Below are 16,183 nucleotides of genomic sequence, written 5' to 3'. Positions count from 1 at the left end.
AATGGATAAAGTTGTATTGTTGAATTTCACTTGTTAAAATATGACTTTCTTCCCTTGTTAAACATCATCTTTAATATCACAATATTTCTACTTTGTCTTGGGAAAATATAACTTTTTCTTGTAAGTTCATAACATTTTATCTCGATAAAATAAGTCTTTGTTCTTGTAAAGATGACAACTTTTTTTTCTTGACAACATTTGGACTTTTTTCTACAAAATGAAAACTTTCATTCCGATAGCATTTGGGGTTACACCTGCTAGTTAACTTTAATTGCTGTTAGAACCTCTGCTTCATAAAGTACCAAAAAAAAAAACCAATCTCTCAGTGATGTCCTGTACTTGCATTTCAGTCCGGACACATGACTAGAATGGCCACAATGTATCACTACTGGCAATGCCCACTTTTTGTGTGTGGATAAACAACAAAAGTAGGGTTGCTGTCATACAACAAGTGTACATATTGAGATCACCATCACTCAGGAAAAAAGGGCGTGGGTTGGATGAAAAATACAATAAGAGCATCAAATGAAGCATGCAGCATGACAATGACACTGTGTGGACATGCACCCTTATATCAAAGTCAAAAAAAGTACCCTTACTCACCCTCTTTTTCCATCCGTCCATTGCCACATGACCTTTACAACGTCCCACACAGCAAGACAGGTGTATGAGGAAAAGTCTACGAGATCCGCTATTTGTGCCACCTGAGCAGCGGGGGTGTGTCCAACACGTAACTCACCTTTTCCGTTTACTTTAGGAAACCGATGCTTTATCCCAAATCTCTTTTATGCCCTCCACCCATGGGCATGGATTCCTCACTGGGTTTAAATGTGTGTTTTGTTTCAGGTCACACCCTGCATTATCTGCAGAAAAACCTCATGTAAACTACTACAGGGATAACTTAAAGCTGGTCTGAAGAGCCTCCTTGTTCTCCTTCTGCATGCAAACCTGCACCTATGTGCTCCATGGACACGCTGACTGGACAAAGAGGAGGAGCTAAGAGCTAAGAGAATTCTTTTTCCCTGTAGGATCACTTCACCGCCTGGTAAAGTCCACAGTGCCGAAATTGTTTGATCTGTTCATACATTGCTTTTTTATTAAATGTAGTCTGAACAAGAGAGTCAGGTAACCTTGTCGGGTTGCACCCATCTTCCAACACTTTGCTCAAAGCAGTTAATCCCAAAAAGTACCTTTGCTGGTGTGCACACATCATCTCATGTTTGCAAAACACTCAAACAAACAAACAAACACAAAAGTGGCAAATGTTTGAAAAAGAGGATGGAGCTAATACAAGGGGTTGTCCGTAATAACGAGGTGTTTCCGTCTGTAGATTTATTGTTTATATGAGTTACATGAGGTGCAGCTCCCAAAATTGGATTCTCATGTAAAAGTCAATTTATTTCAGTAGATTCACTACACAAAGTGAAATCATTCATGATTTTATTTTTGTATTCGCTTGCAGGAAACAAAACCTCACAAAAACAATTAGAACATTACATAAGAAACAATCATAAATAATCAATCATCATATGAAAATTAGGTAGGAATTGGCCTTCTGAAAAATATTTTCCATGTGTTTAATGGAGGGGTGGGAAAAGTACGGAAGCGTATTGCATTCACTTGGATTAAAAAAAAATTAAAAATCCTGTTTTTCTGAGTAATTTTTTTGAGGGCTTTGTTTTTCTGACTTATTTTTTTTTCCCACCTGTTTTTCTGACTATTTTGTTTTCTGTTTTTCGGACACATTTTTTTTCCATCTGTTTTTCTGACAAATTTTTTTCCCACCTGTTTTTCTGACAAATTTTTTTCTGAGTTATCGGGACACATCGAACTCACGCGAGAACCTGCGATCTGCAAGTGACTCTTTGCGGAATCCGTAGTAAGCAACATGACCGGCTTATTCAGTTTGATCAAGTTTTATTTTGATATGGGTTTAAGACACTGGGGGATACTCCTGTCTTTGAGTCACATAGATGGTATTGTTATTAGTTTGTCGACATTACGCAGGCACCTTAATTGAACCAGTAAGGTAAACGTGTATGGGGAGGTTGAAGGTGTGCGAGCAGTATTAGTCAGAAAAACAGAAAAAAATAGTCAGAAAAACAAAGCCCTCAAAAAAAATACTCAGAAAAACAGGTTTTATTTTTTTTATCCAAGTGAATGCAATACACTTCTGTAGAAAAACACATGCAGTCCAATCAGTTCTTTAATTCGGTCCCCACCGACCATCTGCATTATTATTATTATTAGCAAGAGTCCAGGAATATTTGTTGCATTATTTTAAGTAATTTTTCGTAAAATTGGTTTATTTGGAAAAAAAAAATTCTTTTATCATTTATCACATTAAATTATTGGTTTATTTACCAGTTGTAAGTAAAATTATTTGTATAATGAACAATTTTAAATATACATTTACAGTTTTTATTTAAAATACGAAACATTTAATTAATTTATTCTAAATGAGAAAATAACAATATTTGTGAAATTGTTATTTTAATTTCCATATTTTCAAAACTGCTAAAGCTTCTCCCCCCGCGACCCGACCTCAGATAAGCGGTAGAAAATGGATGGAGGGACTTTGATTTTTTTGACTTCAGCTAGGAATGAGTTGTCCTATCTGACCTTTTTAAAAATCAAATGTGGGCCCTGAGCACAAAATTTTGCCCATCAGATTTAATGAATGTGTATGAGTTGTCACACTGCAGTGTAATATTTTAAGTGTGTTTCATACACATAATAATATATATAATGTATATATAGTGCCATTAAAAAAGATTGTCCCTCTTCTCAAATTTTTATATTTTTGCAGTTTCCCCACTTTGTTTAAGATCATCAAACAAATGTAAAGTCATATAAATATAACCCAAGTGAACTTAAAATGCTGTTTTTAAATGATTACATTTATTAAGGAAAAAAAACATTTGACGTTACCTGGCCCTGTGTGAAAAAGTACATTTTGATTAATCTTCACTGATCACACCCAAGCCTGATTACCACCAGACCTGTTAAATCAAGAAATCACCGAAACAGAATTTGTCCTTACAAAATGAAGTTAGACAAAAGATCTAAAAAAAGCAACAAAATGACACAACCCAAAGAAATTCCAGTACAATCGAGAAATAATGTAATTGACATCAGTCTGGAAAGGGTTACAAAATCCATTTCTAAAGCTTTAGGATTCCAGCGAACCATAGGGAGAGCCATTAACCTCACATGGGGGAAACATGGATCAGTGGTGAACCGTCCCAGGAGTGGCCAGCCTACAAAGATTACCCCAAGAGAACAGCAATGACTCATCCAGGAGGCCACAAAGGAACTCAGGACACCATTCTAAAGAACTGCAGGTCTCCCTTGCCTCAGTTAAGGTCAGGGTTCATGACAACAATAAGAGAATGGGGGAAAAAATGGCATCCATGGCAGAGTTCCAAGGTCAAAACCACTGCTGACCCCCCCCCACAAAACAACAACAATGACTCTTACTTTAGAAAAAACATCAATGATTCCCAAAGAGTTTGTCAGATATTTACATTTGTTTGATTATCTTAAACATTAAAGTGCAGAAACTATGCAAAAATATAAGAATTTGAGAAGGTTGCCCAAACTTTCTCACAGCACTGTAAGTGCATCATCAAAACGAAAGAATAAAACTCAAGTTTTATTTTTATTATCAAAAACCAGAACAAATGGTACAGGGTTGACTCATTCTCAACAAAAGAAAATTTACATTTTCCAAGCCTCAACTGAAATTCACACACCACAAAGTGAAGTGCTTGCAAGTTTTTTTTAGCTGACAAACTTACACATTTTTTAAAAAACAAAACATGACAGCTACTATGATTTTAAAATGAAAAAAAAACAAAACTATTTTCAAAATATCATCTGTGCATGTACAAATGTATGACAGGTGGCGTGTTAGCCATCCTGCTGCTGTATGAAAGGATTGGGAATAGCCTCCATGCCGTCCTGGGGACAAATGAGCACCACCGAGGTCCCCCTGCAGACCACCAGCCCCAGTTGCCTGGTGTCTTCTGTCAGCTTGAGCTGGTCATCAGGATCTGGACACACAAGCACAAAATGGAAGTAAATAAAAATGACTAATTCAGAAGTTCGAACAATATACTTATAAAAGTGGTTGTAGTTTTTCACTCATGTTGTGAAATAAGTGGCTACAGTATGTAGTGTTAAGCCTCTCGCGAAGTCTGGACAAAAATGACAGATAGATTAGTGTAGTTATTCTCAACCACTGGGCTGTGGCACATTTGTGCACCAGCAAAAGAGATGACTGTGGGCTTCAGCAGATTATCAAACAGAGAAGATTCAAGAATCTAGCAGAGATCCAGAAGGAGTCGGGAGTCACAGCTTCAAAAACCACAACATTCAGACTCATCCGGGTGACGAGCTACAACTGTCGGGTTCCTTGAGTCAAGCCACTTCTGAGCCTGAGGCAACGTAGGAAGCGTCCTCTTTTCCAATGAAAGTGTGCCTTTCATTCGGGAATCAAGATCCAAGGGTTTGGAGGAAGACTGTGAAGAACAGATTATGTAAACATAAACAAATAAATACTTTGAAAGTATTTAAATTATGGGCCCCGAATCCATAATCTATGAAAGTTTAACTTTCTGAAATGAATACATTTTTCCATGATATTCTAATTTTTTGGAAAGGGTCTGTACATGCAGGTTGAGGAGCAACATATGCTGCCATCAAAGCAACATGTTTTTCAGGGACATCCCAATTTATTTCAGCAAGACAATGTCAAGTCACTTTCTGCACGTGTTACAACAGCGTGACTTCGTAGGAGAAGTGTGCGTGTACTCGACTGGCCTGCCAACAGTCCAGACCTGTCTCCCATTGAAAATGTGTGGCGCATTATGAAGCGCCAAATACGACAACGGAGAACCCGGACTGTTGAGCAACTGAAGTTGTACATCAAGAATGAGAAAGAATTCCATCTAGAAACCAACAATTAGCGCCCTCGGTTCCCAAATGCTTAATGAGTGTTGGTAAAAGGAAAGGTGAAGTAACTCAGTGGTAAACATGCCCCTGTCCCTGCTTTTTTGGAACATGCTGCTAGCATCAAATTGAAAATGGCTGAATATTTGCAAAAAAATAACAACATTCATCCGTTTGAACAATAAATACAGTATCTTTGTAGCATATATAATAAGGTATGAATATAGGTCGAAAAGGATTTGCAAATCTTTGTATTCTTTTTGTTTTTACATTGTACAGAACGTCCCAACTTAACTGGAATTGGGGTTTGTACTTTTTGTGACATTTTGTTCAGTGGTGTGCCGTGAACATTTCCGAATGTAAAATACAGTATGTGCCTCGGCCCAATTCAGGTTAGGAAACGCTGCATTAGTATAATGCATACTTAGGCAAAGTACGGCCCGCGTGATAGATCCAGCTCATCCACAACCTCGGACTGGCCCTGGCAAAGTCTTTATGAAGTCAAAATAAAACGTGAAAATATACAGTGACTACTTTGAAAGAGGTGCTTTTATTTGGATTTCCATGTGAGTGGCTGTTACAAGCAAACAAGAGCAATGACGTTTCTCATTGGTGCGAACTTTTGACAACTTTTCCGACTCCCCTAGTTACTATTTTTCAAATACGACGGCAACAAGAGTGGAGCGCGCCGACGTTGTATCATAAGGACAAAATGGGGAAAAACGTGTGTTGGTGGTCACCGGTGCTCAGGACAGGAGAGGACGTTCGTTTAAGGCTTGCTTGAGGTATGTTCACGTACTTCGAATACGATGCGGCTCGCAAGCAGGCAACAAAAGCGTTATGTAGCCTAGCAAGCTAGAGGTACCACGAACGGTTGGACGTAAACATCCCGCCGTCCTGTCGAATCATGCTCTAAAGTTTTGGTGTGGGTGAAGTAATTAATTAAAAATAAAGTAATTTAATTACAGTAAGTTAGCACCCATTATTTCTGTCATGTTGCTTTGACCTGACTGATTAGAACACACAATCTGACTAGAGCACTGATTTATAAAAATGGGGCCAAGGAACACATTTTACAACTGAAAATTCTCACGGAACACCAACAAACAAAAGTGTCACAAAAAGTGGATACATTAAATACTGTATGTACTTCCTGCCATCGAATAGAAGACCATTCATTTGTTCTGTCTGTCACGATGCCTCACTGGCATAAATAGAGCAACAAAGATACATTATTTATTGTAAAATATATTTTTTTGAGCAATTAAGTACACAAGTATATACAGTCAATGAACAGGTAATTTAAATAGACACATTCCTCCATCTTGTGATCAGATCGGTGATCGGTTCTAGTTTTTTTCAACTCGGTGATCGGCCCCAAAAATCCTGATCATGTAAAGCCTAATTGCTTTGTATAAAGACAAATTCATACTGAACAGAACTAAGGTGAGCAGGGTGCGGACCTTGACAACCGGTCCAGATTTTCAAGCGGCTCATTTGGAAAATGAACTGCCCACCCACGGAGCAATATAAGTGGAAAGAAAAACAAATGCAGGCAGGAATAAACCTCCTGCGATGGAGCTGTGTATTACAAACAGTCCTTAATCGAAATTCTATTAAGGACTGTTTACACCAGCCTGTGTAAAGGCAGACTGTGAGCTACAGCCCTGGAATTAGATCTTGTTGTTAGATCATTGTAGTGGATTAAAAGTACCAATTCTTCTTAAAATAAATACTCAAGTAAAAGTAAAAAGCATAATGCGTTAAGTAGAATTGATCCAAAATGTTACTTGAGTAAATGTAGTGCGTTCCTACCCACCTCTGTGTGTACCTAAGGTGACAGATCTGAGTAGATACTTCACTGGTGAAAAAGTGAAAGTGAAAGGTACCACAACTTACCTCGCATATACTCGATGGTACCATCCAGTACAAGGTTCAATAAAGGGTCAAACCCTTTCAGGACACCACTAGCTGAAAAAGAAAACAAATGTATACAGTCAAGCCTGAAATTATTCATACCCCTGGCCAATTTTGACTTAGTTACTTACTTACTACTTCGAATTAGTTTTTTTCTTGATTGGAAATGGCACAGGCATCTGCCAGAAGATAATAGGATCATGTACAAGAGGCATCACTGTAGAAAATAATATTTCTCTGTTTTACCTCTGCAAACTGTCAAAATCTATGGGAACAGTAAAAAAAAATTATATATATATATATATATATATAAATAAAAATAAAAAATAAAAAACGTTCTAGACCAGGGGTGTTAAACAATTATTTTTAGTTCAGGGGCACATTCACCCCAATTTGATCTCTGACCAGTACATCTGTGGCCTAATAAGATATAAATAATGACAATTCACCCTCCCCCTCCTTTTTTGCCATTAAATTGTTAAAGGCTAAGTGACTCTCCGCAGTGTGTTTTTATGTCTCAAAGTATTTACTGTCTATATTTATTGTCATACTAGAGTGGCTCCAACTACTGGAGACAAATTCCTTGTATATTTTTGACATACTTGGCAATAAAGAGGATTCTGATTCTGACAGACTCCACTCCCGGGATCATTCCTATCACGCCTCCACCAGGCCCTTGATAATCCCGACAGACTTGTGAATTTCAACATTGGGCATGAAAACTTGAGGAACAGGGTCAAGGAGATGTCCAGCTTGTCCCGAGGGAGAAGATGTGGGTCAGATTTCAGCAAGAGGTAAATAATGAAGTAATGATTTACCTCAACACATTCACTGCCGTTGACGGCTTTAGTAGTCAAATATCCATGTTAACTGGGAGGGCTGGCAGTGATTAAATGCATTTTATTTGTACTTCTCAAGAGACTCTTTGGTCTGGTGTTGAAGTTAATCTTCCGAAATTATTTATTGTAGGTCATCAACCCTTATCTAAGTGGCCTGGAAAAAAATTATTGACATGAGGTTTCATGACCTGAATATTCTTGGCGCCTTCAGTGTTTTTGGTACGTCAAAAAACACGACTCTGTACGATGACTCTCCGAATCTTAAGATTCTTGCTCAAAAATTCTGCCCTGAGCAAGAAAATGAAATACTACAGGAGTGGTTTTCATTTAAGAACCATGTCCTTACTAGAGCATTGAAGGTGGGTAAATTAAACTGCTTTTTCATTACAATTAGGATTCATAACCCACAGGTTTGGTGTGACACGAAAGCCTATTTTTTGAAGGATAAGAATCAGGCAGAAATCATGATTCAGATGGCAAGTGAGTTGGAGGAGTGTGGGGGTGGGACATCTACCCCTGCCTCAGTCTCCTTGCAGGGATTGCTTTTGGTCATCCCCGTTTCAAGTGCGAATTGCAAAAGGGACTTTTCGTCACGGAATAGGGTAAGAGCATCCTTTCGAAGAGCAAAACAATTATAATAATTGGTGCAGGTTTGAGTTGTCTTTTTCAGTTAATCCTTAGGTTAAAACAGACCTCTGCAATCGCTTGCAAGGAGAACACCTGGCTGCCTGGCTAAGAATATCAATAAATGGACCAGATCATGTGGACTTTCGTTATGAAAATGCTTTGGAAATTTTCTTTAGGAAGCTATGGAAAATGCAATGCCCCATTGCAGGGTGCAAACCTTGCAAAAAAAAAAAAAAAAAAAAGTTAACCTTTTGAGTTAAGATTAAGCTATTATTATTATGATATTTTTTTACTTAAGTGACTATTCCTGGAGAAATCCATCCATCCATCCATTTTCCAAGCGGCTTCTCCTCACAAGGGTCGCGGGCGTGCTGGAGCCTATCCCAGCTATCATCGGGCAGGAGCCAGGATACACCCTGAAAACTGGTTGCCAGCCAATCGCAGGGGACATAGAAACAAAACCATTCGCACTCACAGTCATGCCTAAGTGCAATTTAGAGTCTCCAATTAATGCATGTTTTTGGGATATGGGAGGAAACCGGAGTGCCCGGAGAAAACCCACGCAGGGACGGGGACAACATGCAAACTCCACACAGGCGGGGCCGGGGATTGAACCCGGGTCCTCAGAACTGTGAGGCTGACGCTCTAACCAGTCATCCGCCTATTTCTGGAGAAATATTTATTTTATTTGATTTATCATTTTCCAATAATTTTCATTTATGCATTATATAATTTTCTAAAAATGTATTTATTTTAAGTTATTTATTTAAGCGATTGCTTTTTATTGAAATTTCACTGACAATAAAAGCTATTAAAAGCCAAAATAAACCTTTTTTGGGGTGTGGTAAAGTCAAAGAATCAGCACCCTGAATGTAATGGAGATTCTGGAGGGAGCTGAAGATCAGGGTAATGCCTCGGAGACACTCCAGCTCTTTGCTAAAGATGGATGGGCAAAAATATCAGTGGAGAAAAGGCTAGTCAGCAATAATAGGAACCATTTGTTTGCTCTTATAGTCAACAAAGGCTTTTCTTTTAGATTACTGAGAATGGTATAAATAACTTTGAATTTGCCACTTTTGTCCAAATGTATATAAAAGCTGAGCTGTATTTATATATTTTTCCACAGAGATGCCTCTTCTGCATTGTCGAATTATCTTCTGAGAGACGCCTTGTCATTTCCAATTCTGGGGTGGGTGTACTTGCTGGTTGAATAAAAGTAACCTAGTCAAAATTTGTCAGGGTTATGAATAATTTCGGGTGTGACTGTAATTCGGCCGATGGAAAATAATGATACCCACCTTCTCGTCCTCCTTGAAACTTGACACGGATCGGCTTGTCGATGTACTTAGACAAGTCAAATATGCTTTCCTTCTTCTTCTTTTCTTTATCCTAACAAGAACAGTGAGATGTTGTTATTTAGTAGCACGCAAATGCAAGCCGCACAACACATATTGGCATTTTAGCACCGGGCTAGCTGTGGTTGGCATATGAATTAGTAGCCCGTCACATGATCATAATCCCAATATAAACATTGGCTGTACATCTCAAATGATTGCGAAAGGCGACAAGTTGTCATTCAACAATGTGTGTGAATGTCGAGGAAACAAAAGGTACGGAATTTGAATGAAACCTCGCAAACTCACCGCCATGTTAGCTTACACACCCGGAAGTTAAACTTTGACCTCGGTGGGGCTCCGCCAATCAAATTGCGAAGCGTACAAAATGGAGGGACCGACGTCAGCGTTTGAATGCTGAGTGTATACTGTTCGAGGTCAAAATGAAGACTGTGAGCGTTGTTATTTATAACAAAAAAATTGAATGCTACGTGTTGTATAATAGCATTCTCATCTACACATTAGAACCCCAAAGAACATCATTTACCACACATACGGGGTGAATGAGCTGTTGTTTTTTTCCGGGCCAAACATAATTATTTGAAAATTGTAATATGGTCATGGATGAAAATGAGAAGAAAACAGAATTTCAACATTCATTATGCTTCATGTGATTTATACAAGTATGTCTTCTGCTGTTTAATCCACAGTCCATATTTCCAAAAACAAACCCTATAAATAGGCGTGTTACTAAAAATACCCGTATATGAAAATAGAGGATAAAGGATTGATACATGAATAAAATGAGTCTTAGTTTGTAAGAATAGGATAAGGATTAAAGATTGTATGCCACTTTTTATGTAGCAAATCAGCTCAAATTTTCTTGCCCAGAAATCCGTGTAAATAATTGGGAAATTTGTGACCGAAACCTTGACTCTTTGGTCCGCTCGAACGATCTCATTTTCTGGGTCAAACTGAGAGCGAGTGAGTTGCTTCGAACGTCACAGAAAAATAGAATAATATTAGTGAATCATGGGCATATAGTTTTCTATTGTGGTGAAATCCTATGAATATGTGATTTTCAATGCCGAAATCGAGGAACATTTTCATCTTTGTCAGAACCACAGAAAATGTCATCTGAATTAAACATTTCAAAAAGGAGGAGGTAACAACAACGTAATCTGAAAAGAACAAGAATTATCATGAGAAAATGTGATTTTGGTGGACTTCTGCTAAATCTGGCACAGCAAAATGGAAAGAAAATGGCTTTCGTAACATACCATCTATAAATTAAAAGTCTGAACTGAATAATTAACTGAATAATCAAAAAGACAAATCTTTTTTTTTCATGGGTCACCAATTGTCACAACAAAATGTTGTAAGATACCATAATGATAATAGGCGTATAGGCAAACATTATATATTCTTGTCAAAGAGCATTTTGATTGTTTATTGTAAATTAATGCATGTTATATTGTGTTCTTTATCATTAATGTATATGTAGAGTATATGTCAATTTCAATCATGATCTGGTTTGGGGATCCCTGCCTGACAAACATGGCCACTGCTGCTCCTATGTGCCAAGGATGTCATGGTCTCGGTGGAAGATTGTGGCCCTTACTGAGCTTTCAATCAGATCGCTGCGATGTGTTTGCCTATAATGCTTCAGGTGCTTATGAAGTCATATTTGCATGGTATCGGCTGGATTTCTATTATATACTGTGATGTTTTTATCAGATGTACAGTCCACAATTATTGTTTTTCCTTGCCATTTCATCTGTGCGATAGCATTTCTCAACATCCATCCATCGATCCGTCCATTTTCTATAGCGCTTGTCCTCATTAAGGTTGCAGACTCCCACGTGAGCTGGAGCCTAATCTGCGTAGACTGCTCGTCAGCCAATCGCAGGGCACATACTGTATAGCCAAACAAGCATTCATACTCACGTTCACACCTATGGGCAATTTAGTGTCTTCAATGAACCTAGAAAGTAATGCTTCCTGATGGGCAGGACACAGCAGGTGAGGCTGGGGGACACTACCTCATCCTCATGCAACATCAGCACCGGGGCCCCCCAAGGATGTGTCCTTCTCCGCTACTCTTCTCTCTCTACACAAACGACTTCACCTCAACGCAACCGACTGCCAAACTCCTGAAGTTTGCAGATGACACCACAGTCGTTAGCCTCATCAAAGATGGTGTTGAGTCTGCGTATTGACAGGAATTGGAGCGGCTGGAGCTTTGGTGCGGCCGACACAACCTGGAGCTGAACACGCTCAAGATTGTAGAGATGATCGTAGACTTCAGGAAACATCGTTCCCCACAGCTTCCCCACACGCTGTCCAACTGTCCTGTGTCAAACGTCGAGACCTTCAAGTTCCTGGAAATGACAGTTTCTCAAGACCTGAAGTGGGAAACCAACATCAACTCCATCCTCAAAAAGGCCCAGCAGAGGATGTACTTTGTGCGGCTTCTGAGGACGCACGGCCTGCCACGGGAGCTGTTGAGGCAGTTCTGGTTTGGTGCTGCCACAAAGAAGGACAAAATCAGACTGCAACGGACAGTGAAGACTGCCAAAGAAATTATCGGTACCCACCGACTAACTCTGAGGACTTGGATGCTGCCCGAACTAAGGCAAGGACATGGAAAATCCTCTTGGACCCCCCACATTCTGTTCACCACCTCTTCCAGCTCCATCCCTTAAGTCGGCGCTATCGACCAACAGCTTCTTCAATCTTGCCATTAACTTCTTAAACAGTTGACTTACAATTCCACCGTGACATGCTGCGAATTTTGCATATCTCTGTCTGATGTGGGTGGGAGCCAGAGTACCTAGACAATACCTCAGAGCTGTGATGAGGATGTGAACTCGCCCCTTTTCTCAATATTCACATGCAAATTCTTAATCGTAAATCAAGTAATGCAGCAGACATTTTTTTGTTAGAAGGCTTGTGCAAAAATAGACCAATTTAGTTGTATGTAGTAGGATTAGCCCAAAATTAGTTTCCAAACATTGTTGCATGTACCAAGGTTAAAACCATTCAGTTTTGGAGTAGATAAATAAACATTTTATTTAACATTATGTTTCAACATTAAAAGAGATACACTGGACATCTCATTGATTTGTTTGGGAGTTTTTACCAGTTTGTAATGCCCATGAGTGCCTAATACTTGGCTGGTTGCTTAAAGTATTGACCGCAACATACATTTGCCATTTAAAACATGACTATAATATTATCTAAAAGAACACAGCAGACAACGTCTAAGAATTAGCATTTGTTTACAAACTACTTGTCCATGTTGCACTGACTCAGCAGTTACTCAGGAGGCATGCAAGGAGTCTATTAATATCACCAGTTGGTGGGCTGTAACCAAAGGTCATTAGGCTCCGTGTAGAAGACGGTTGCTTGTTGTGATATGGCCTGGAGATCAAACAATGTTCTCTCTGAGCTGACAAATCAACACAAGGACGATGACTCTATTTTACAGCCTGATGTTATGCTACAGGTAGATGGAGAGCCTTTTTATGTCAACCGTCGTCAGCTTGCGCTTCAGAGTCCCTACTTCCGGGCTCTCTTTTTTGGCTGCGGTGTTGAAAGCACTAAAAGGAAAATAGAGCTCAAAGGGGTCCGCTTGCAGCATTTCAAGCTGTTGATGGACCACAGCCGGACTTCCATTCTCATGCTGGACAGAGAAAACGTTTTGGGGATCCTTGAGACTGCAGATTTCCTCCAGCTGGAGAGAGCCAAGCTGCTGTGCTGCAAGTTCCTTGAACGTGAGCTCCACCTCTGCAACTGTTTGGGAATGATGGCTTTTGCCTGGCAGCGTGGCTGTGTTCAGCTCTACAGTGCGGCAAGGCAGGTGGCCCTCACACATTTCTCCGCAGTTGTCTCTGAGGAGGAGTTCTTGTCCTTATCTAAGGAAACCCTGGCACATCTCATAGCCAGCGACAACCTGGTCATCCATAGCGATGATTTGGCCCTGGAAGCGGCCCTACGTTGGGTGTCATTTGACCAAAAACGAGAGGAGCACTTTCTGGAGCTCATTGAGCTGGTGAGACCTGAGTGTCTGTCCTTGACATTCATCTCTAAACTTTTGGACACAATGACGCACAGTTCTGACCCAAGAGCCAAGCTCATCTGGATGTTGAATGAACATTTTCCGACTTCCTGGTCAATGGGGAGGTCCTTGCGAAGGACCAAAGAGACTCTCTTTGTCATGGGAGGACCTCATGATCAGGAACAGCAGGCATCCTACCAGTTCCATCCACTCATTGGGAGATGGCATAATTGTGCACCTCTGCAGAGGAGGAACCTGACGCAGTACTCCGTAGCAGCAGTAGGTAATGGTTGGATATTGGTTGGGCACAACATTAGGCAGGCCTGCACAATCTAATACAAGTGCTCTTTCAGAAATGCTAACTTTGCTGGACAATGATCCTCTGTTTTAATTGACACTGTCATGGAGGTACTGCTTTGTTTGGAAGCCAATGACGTCCTAATACAGCCGGAAGACTACGCCAATTTGAAGGCTCCTTCAAATGCAACCTTCTATCCATGTTTTGTATTGCATATCACATAACAGGGCACACACATACTGATGTTAACGTCTTAAATGAGTTCTGAAATCTGTCGAACCCCACAGATGCTGAGGAAAACATTGCCATGGTGCGTTCTTACTGCTCATGTCTGCTGTTGTCTTATCTGGCAATTACATTGTGGTAGCAAACTCTTCTCCTTGTCATTGTTATCTATGACTCGGAAGACACATTTTGCAAACTCGACACAACCAGTTGCTTCTTCATCTTAATCTATCATTCACGCAATCACAGAGTCTGTGGCGCGGTTGAACTTGGTGTTGGCCACGTAAGGATTTGTGATCATAAATCTTGAACAGGTTTAACATTCACAATTGACAGCCCGGCCATTTCCTGAGCAGGTCGGGGAGGAATACTCACTCTCAACACACAAAACATCACATGATAATCGCTCAGGATACTCTGAGACACATCCGATGATCAGGCCTTTGCTGAATGCAAGAGCGAGAAAATCCTAAAATGTTGCCCTATTGTCGGTATGTGTGTACCCTGCTTTAGAAGCCAGTGTATCTAATTTGCTTCCCGGTTTATTGTCCTGACATTTTGATGTATTTCTTTATTATATGTAGGAGACAGTGTTGTTGTGACAGGGGGCTATTTCCGTGACGTGCTATGGTTCAGCGTGGACTGGGTCAGAAAATACGAATTTGGGAGCCAACGGTGGGTGGATTGCCCCGCTTTGCAGAAGTCCAGGCACAGCCACTGCTCCATTGCTCTGGATTCCATCCTGTATGTCTTGGGGGGAAGCATGGATGAAGGGCTGGTAGCTGATGTCGAAAGACTGCGGCTGGGGTCAGACGGGGGTTGGGAAAGTGTCAGCCCCATGAGTCGGGCAGTGGAAAGGGCAGCCGTAGCCGCTCTGGGGCAGTGTATCTATGTGGCGTGTGGCCTGGATGAAAACGGAGAGGCCTTCGGAGGAATACAGCGGTATGACACCAAGGAGAATCACTGGGACATTGTCTCCTATTCCCCTTTTCCACGGTGAGTCCACTTGAAACCTTTTAGGCATGGCTTTTGTGACAATAATGCTTTTTGGGCTAATTTGAACCATTTCTTAGATATGACCTGGTTGCTGCCGAGCTCAACGGTGCCATCTATCTGTTTGGAGGGCAAGCGCTGCGCTTTGACGTTGAGACAGATGAGTGGACTGTTCTGCAGGAGGAATCTCTGGAGAAAAAGTTCTTCTGCGGCTGTACCACAGTCTGTGGCCAGATATTCCTGTTGTGTGAGAAAAAGAGTAACAAGGCACTCCCCAACATGGTTTTGTTTGACCCTTATGTGGACACTTGCATCAAGGTGTACAACACTATACCATGCACTGTTCCACTTAGAGGGTGTGTCACCATTAAACTGCTTACATGATGGTGTTTGATGTTGAAAGAAATACATTCACTGCCAAAAACATTAGGTACACATAAGCAATCAAATGATCATAAGATAATGCTTAGACACTCTCAGAGAGGTATTGTTTTTAAAATGTTATTGCTGATAGGGATGGCAGCTTCTGCGAGAATGAAAAAAAAAAGCCGACTAGAACATCTGAACTTAATTTGGGGTTAATCGGAGGCACTTTACAGTGTACTGTATGGTGGCAGGTGTTTGCTGACTCCCATTTAACATGAGTTTTAATGTGATTAATTCTGAACACAGCCACATCCCAGTTATGAGAGGGTGCGCACACTTACTGTATGCATCTCATTTATTTCACTTTTTTTTTTTTTTACTTCACATCTCTAATCTCTAATACATTACAAAACAGTTTTCAAATGAGTTCTCCATGTTATAAGTCACATTAATGGAAAAATGGTTGATTATTTATCTTGATCTTATTTTTTAACATGACAAAAACCTGCCATGAACAGGGGTGTGTAGACCTTTTATATCCATTGTATGTTTAATGTTAGATTGGTCTAAA

General features: G+C 40.2%; 2 protein-coding genes across 2 annotated transcripts; one reads left to right on the top strand and one right to left on the bottom strand.

Annotated features, from left to right (window-relative positions):
- Positions 1-3,642: 3,642 nt before the first annotated feature.
- On the bottom strand, positions 3,643-10,093 carry lsm7 (LSM7 homolog, U6 small nuclear RNA and mRNA degradation associated). The gene is made up of 4 exons (XM_061780433.1): positions 9,980-10,093; positions 9,635-9,725; positions 6,853-6,924; positions 3,643-4,055 (listed from the first exon to the last, which is right to left on the bottom strand). Exons 1-4 carry the CDS (start codon positions 9,983-9,985, stop codon positions 3,913-3,915), a joined length of 312 nt encoding a protein of 103 aa, XP_061636417.1. The 5' UTR covers positions 9,986-10,093; the 3' UTR covers positions 3,643-3,912.
- A 2,734-nt stretch (positions 10,094-12,827) lies between these two features.
- LOC133480954 (kelch-like protein 24) lies at positions 12,828-16,108 on the top strand. Its single transcript, XM_061779744.1, has 3 exons — positions 12,828-14,013; positions 14,838-15,249; positions 15,327-16,108. The coding sequence occupies exons 1-3, from the start codon at positions 13,089-13,091 to the stop codon at positions 15,628-15,630; spliced, it is 1,641 nt and encodes a 546-aa protein (XP_061635728.1). The 5' UTR covers positions 12,828-13,088; the 3' UTR covers positions 15,631-16,108.
- The last annotated feature ends 75 nt before the right edge of the window (positions 16,109-16,183 follow it).

This window comes from Phyllopteryx taeniolatus, chromosome 7 (genome assembly GCF_024500385.1).
Source record: "Phyllopteryx taeniolatus isolate TA_2022b chromosome 7, UOR_Ptae_1.2, whole genome shotgun sequence".
Taxonomy (NCBI): Eukaryota; Metazoa; Chordata; class Actinopteri; order Syngnathiformes; family Syngnathidae; genus Phyllopteryx; species Phyllopteryx taeniolatus.
This window is presented reverse-complemented; position numbering and strand designations above follow the sequence as displayed.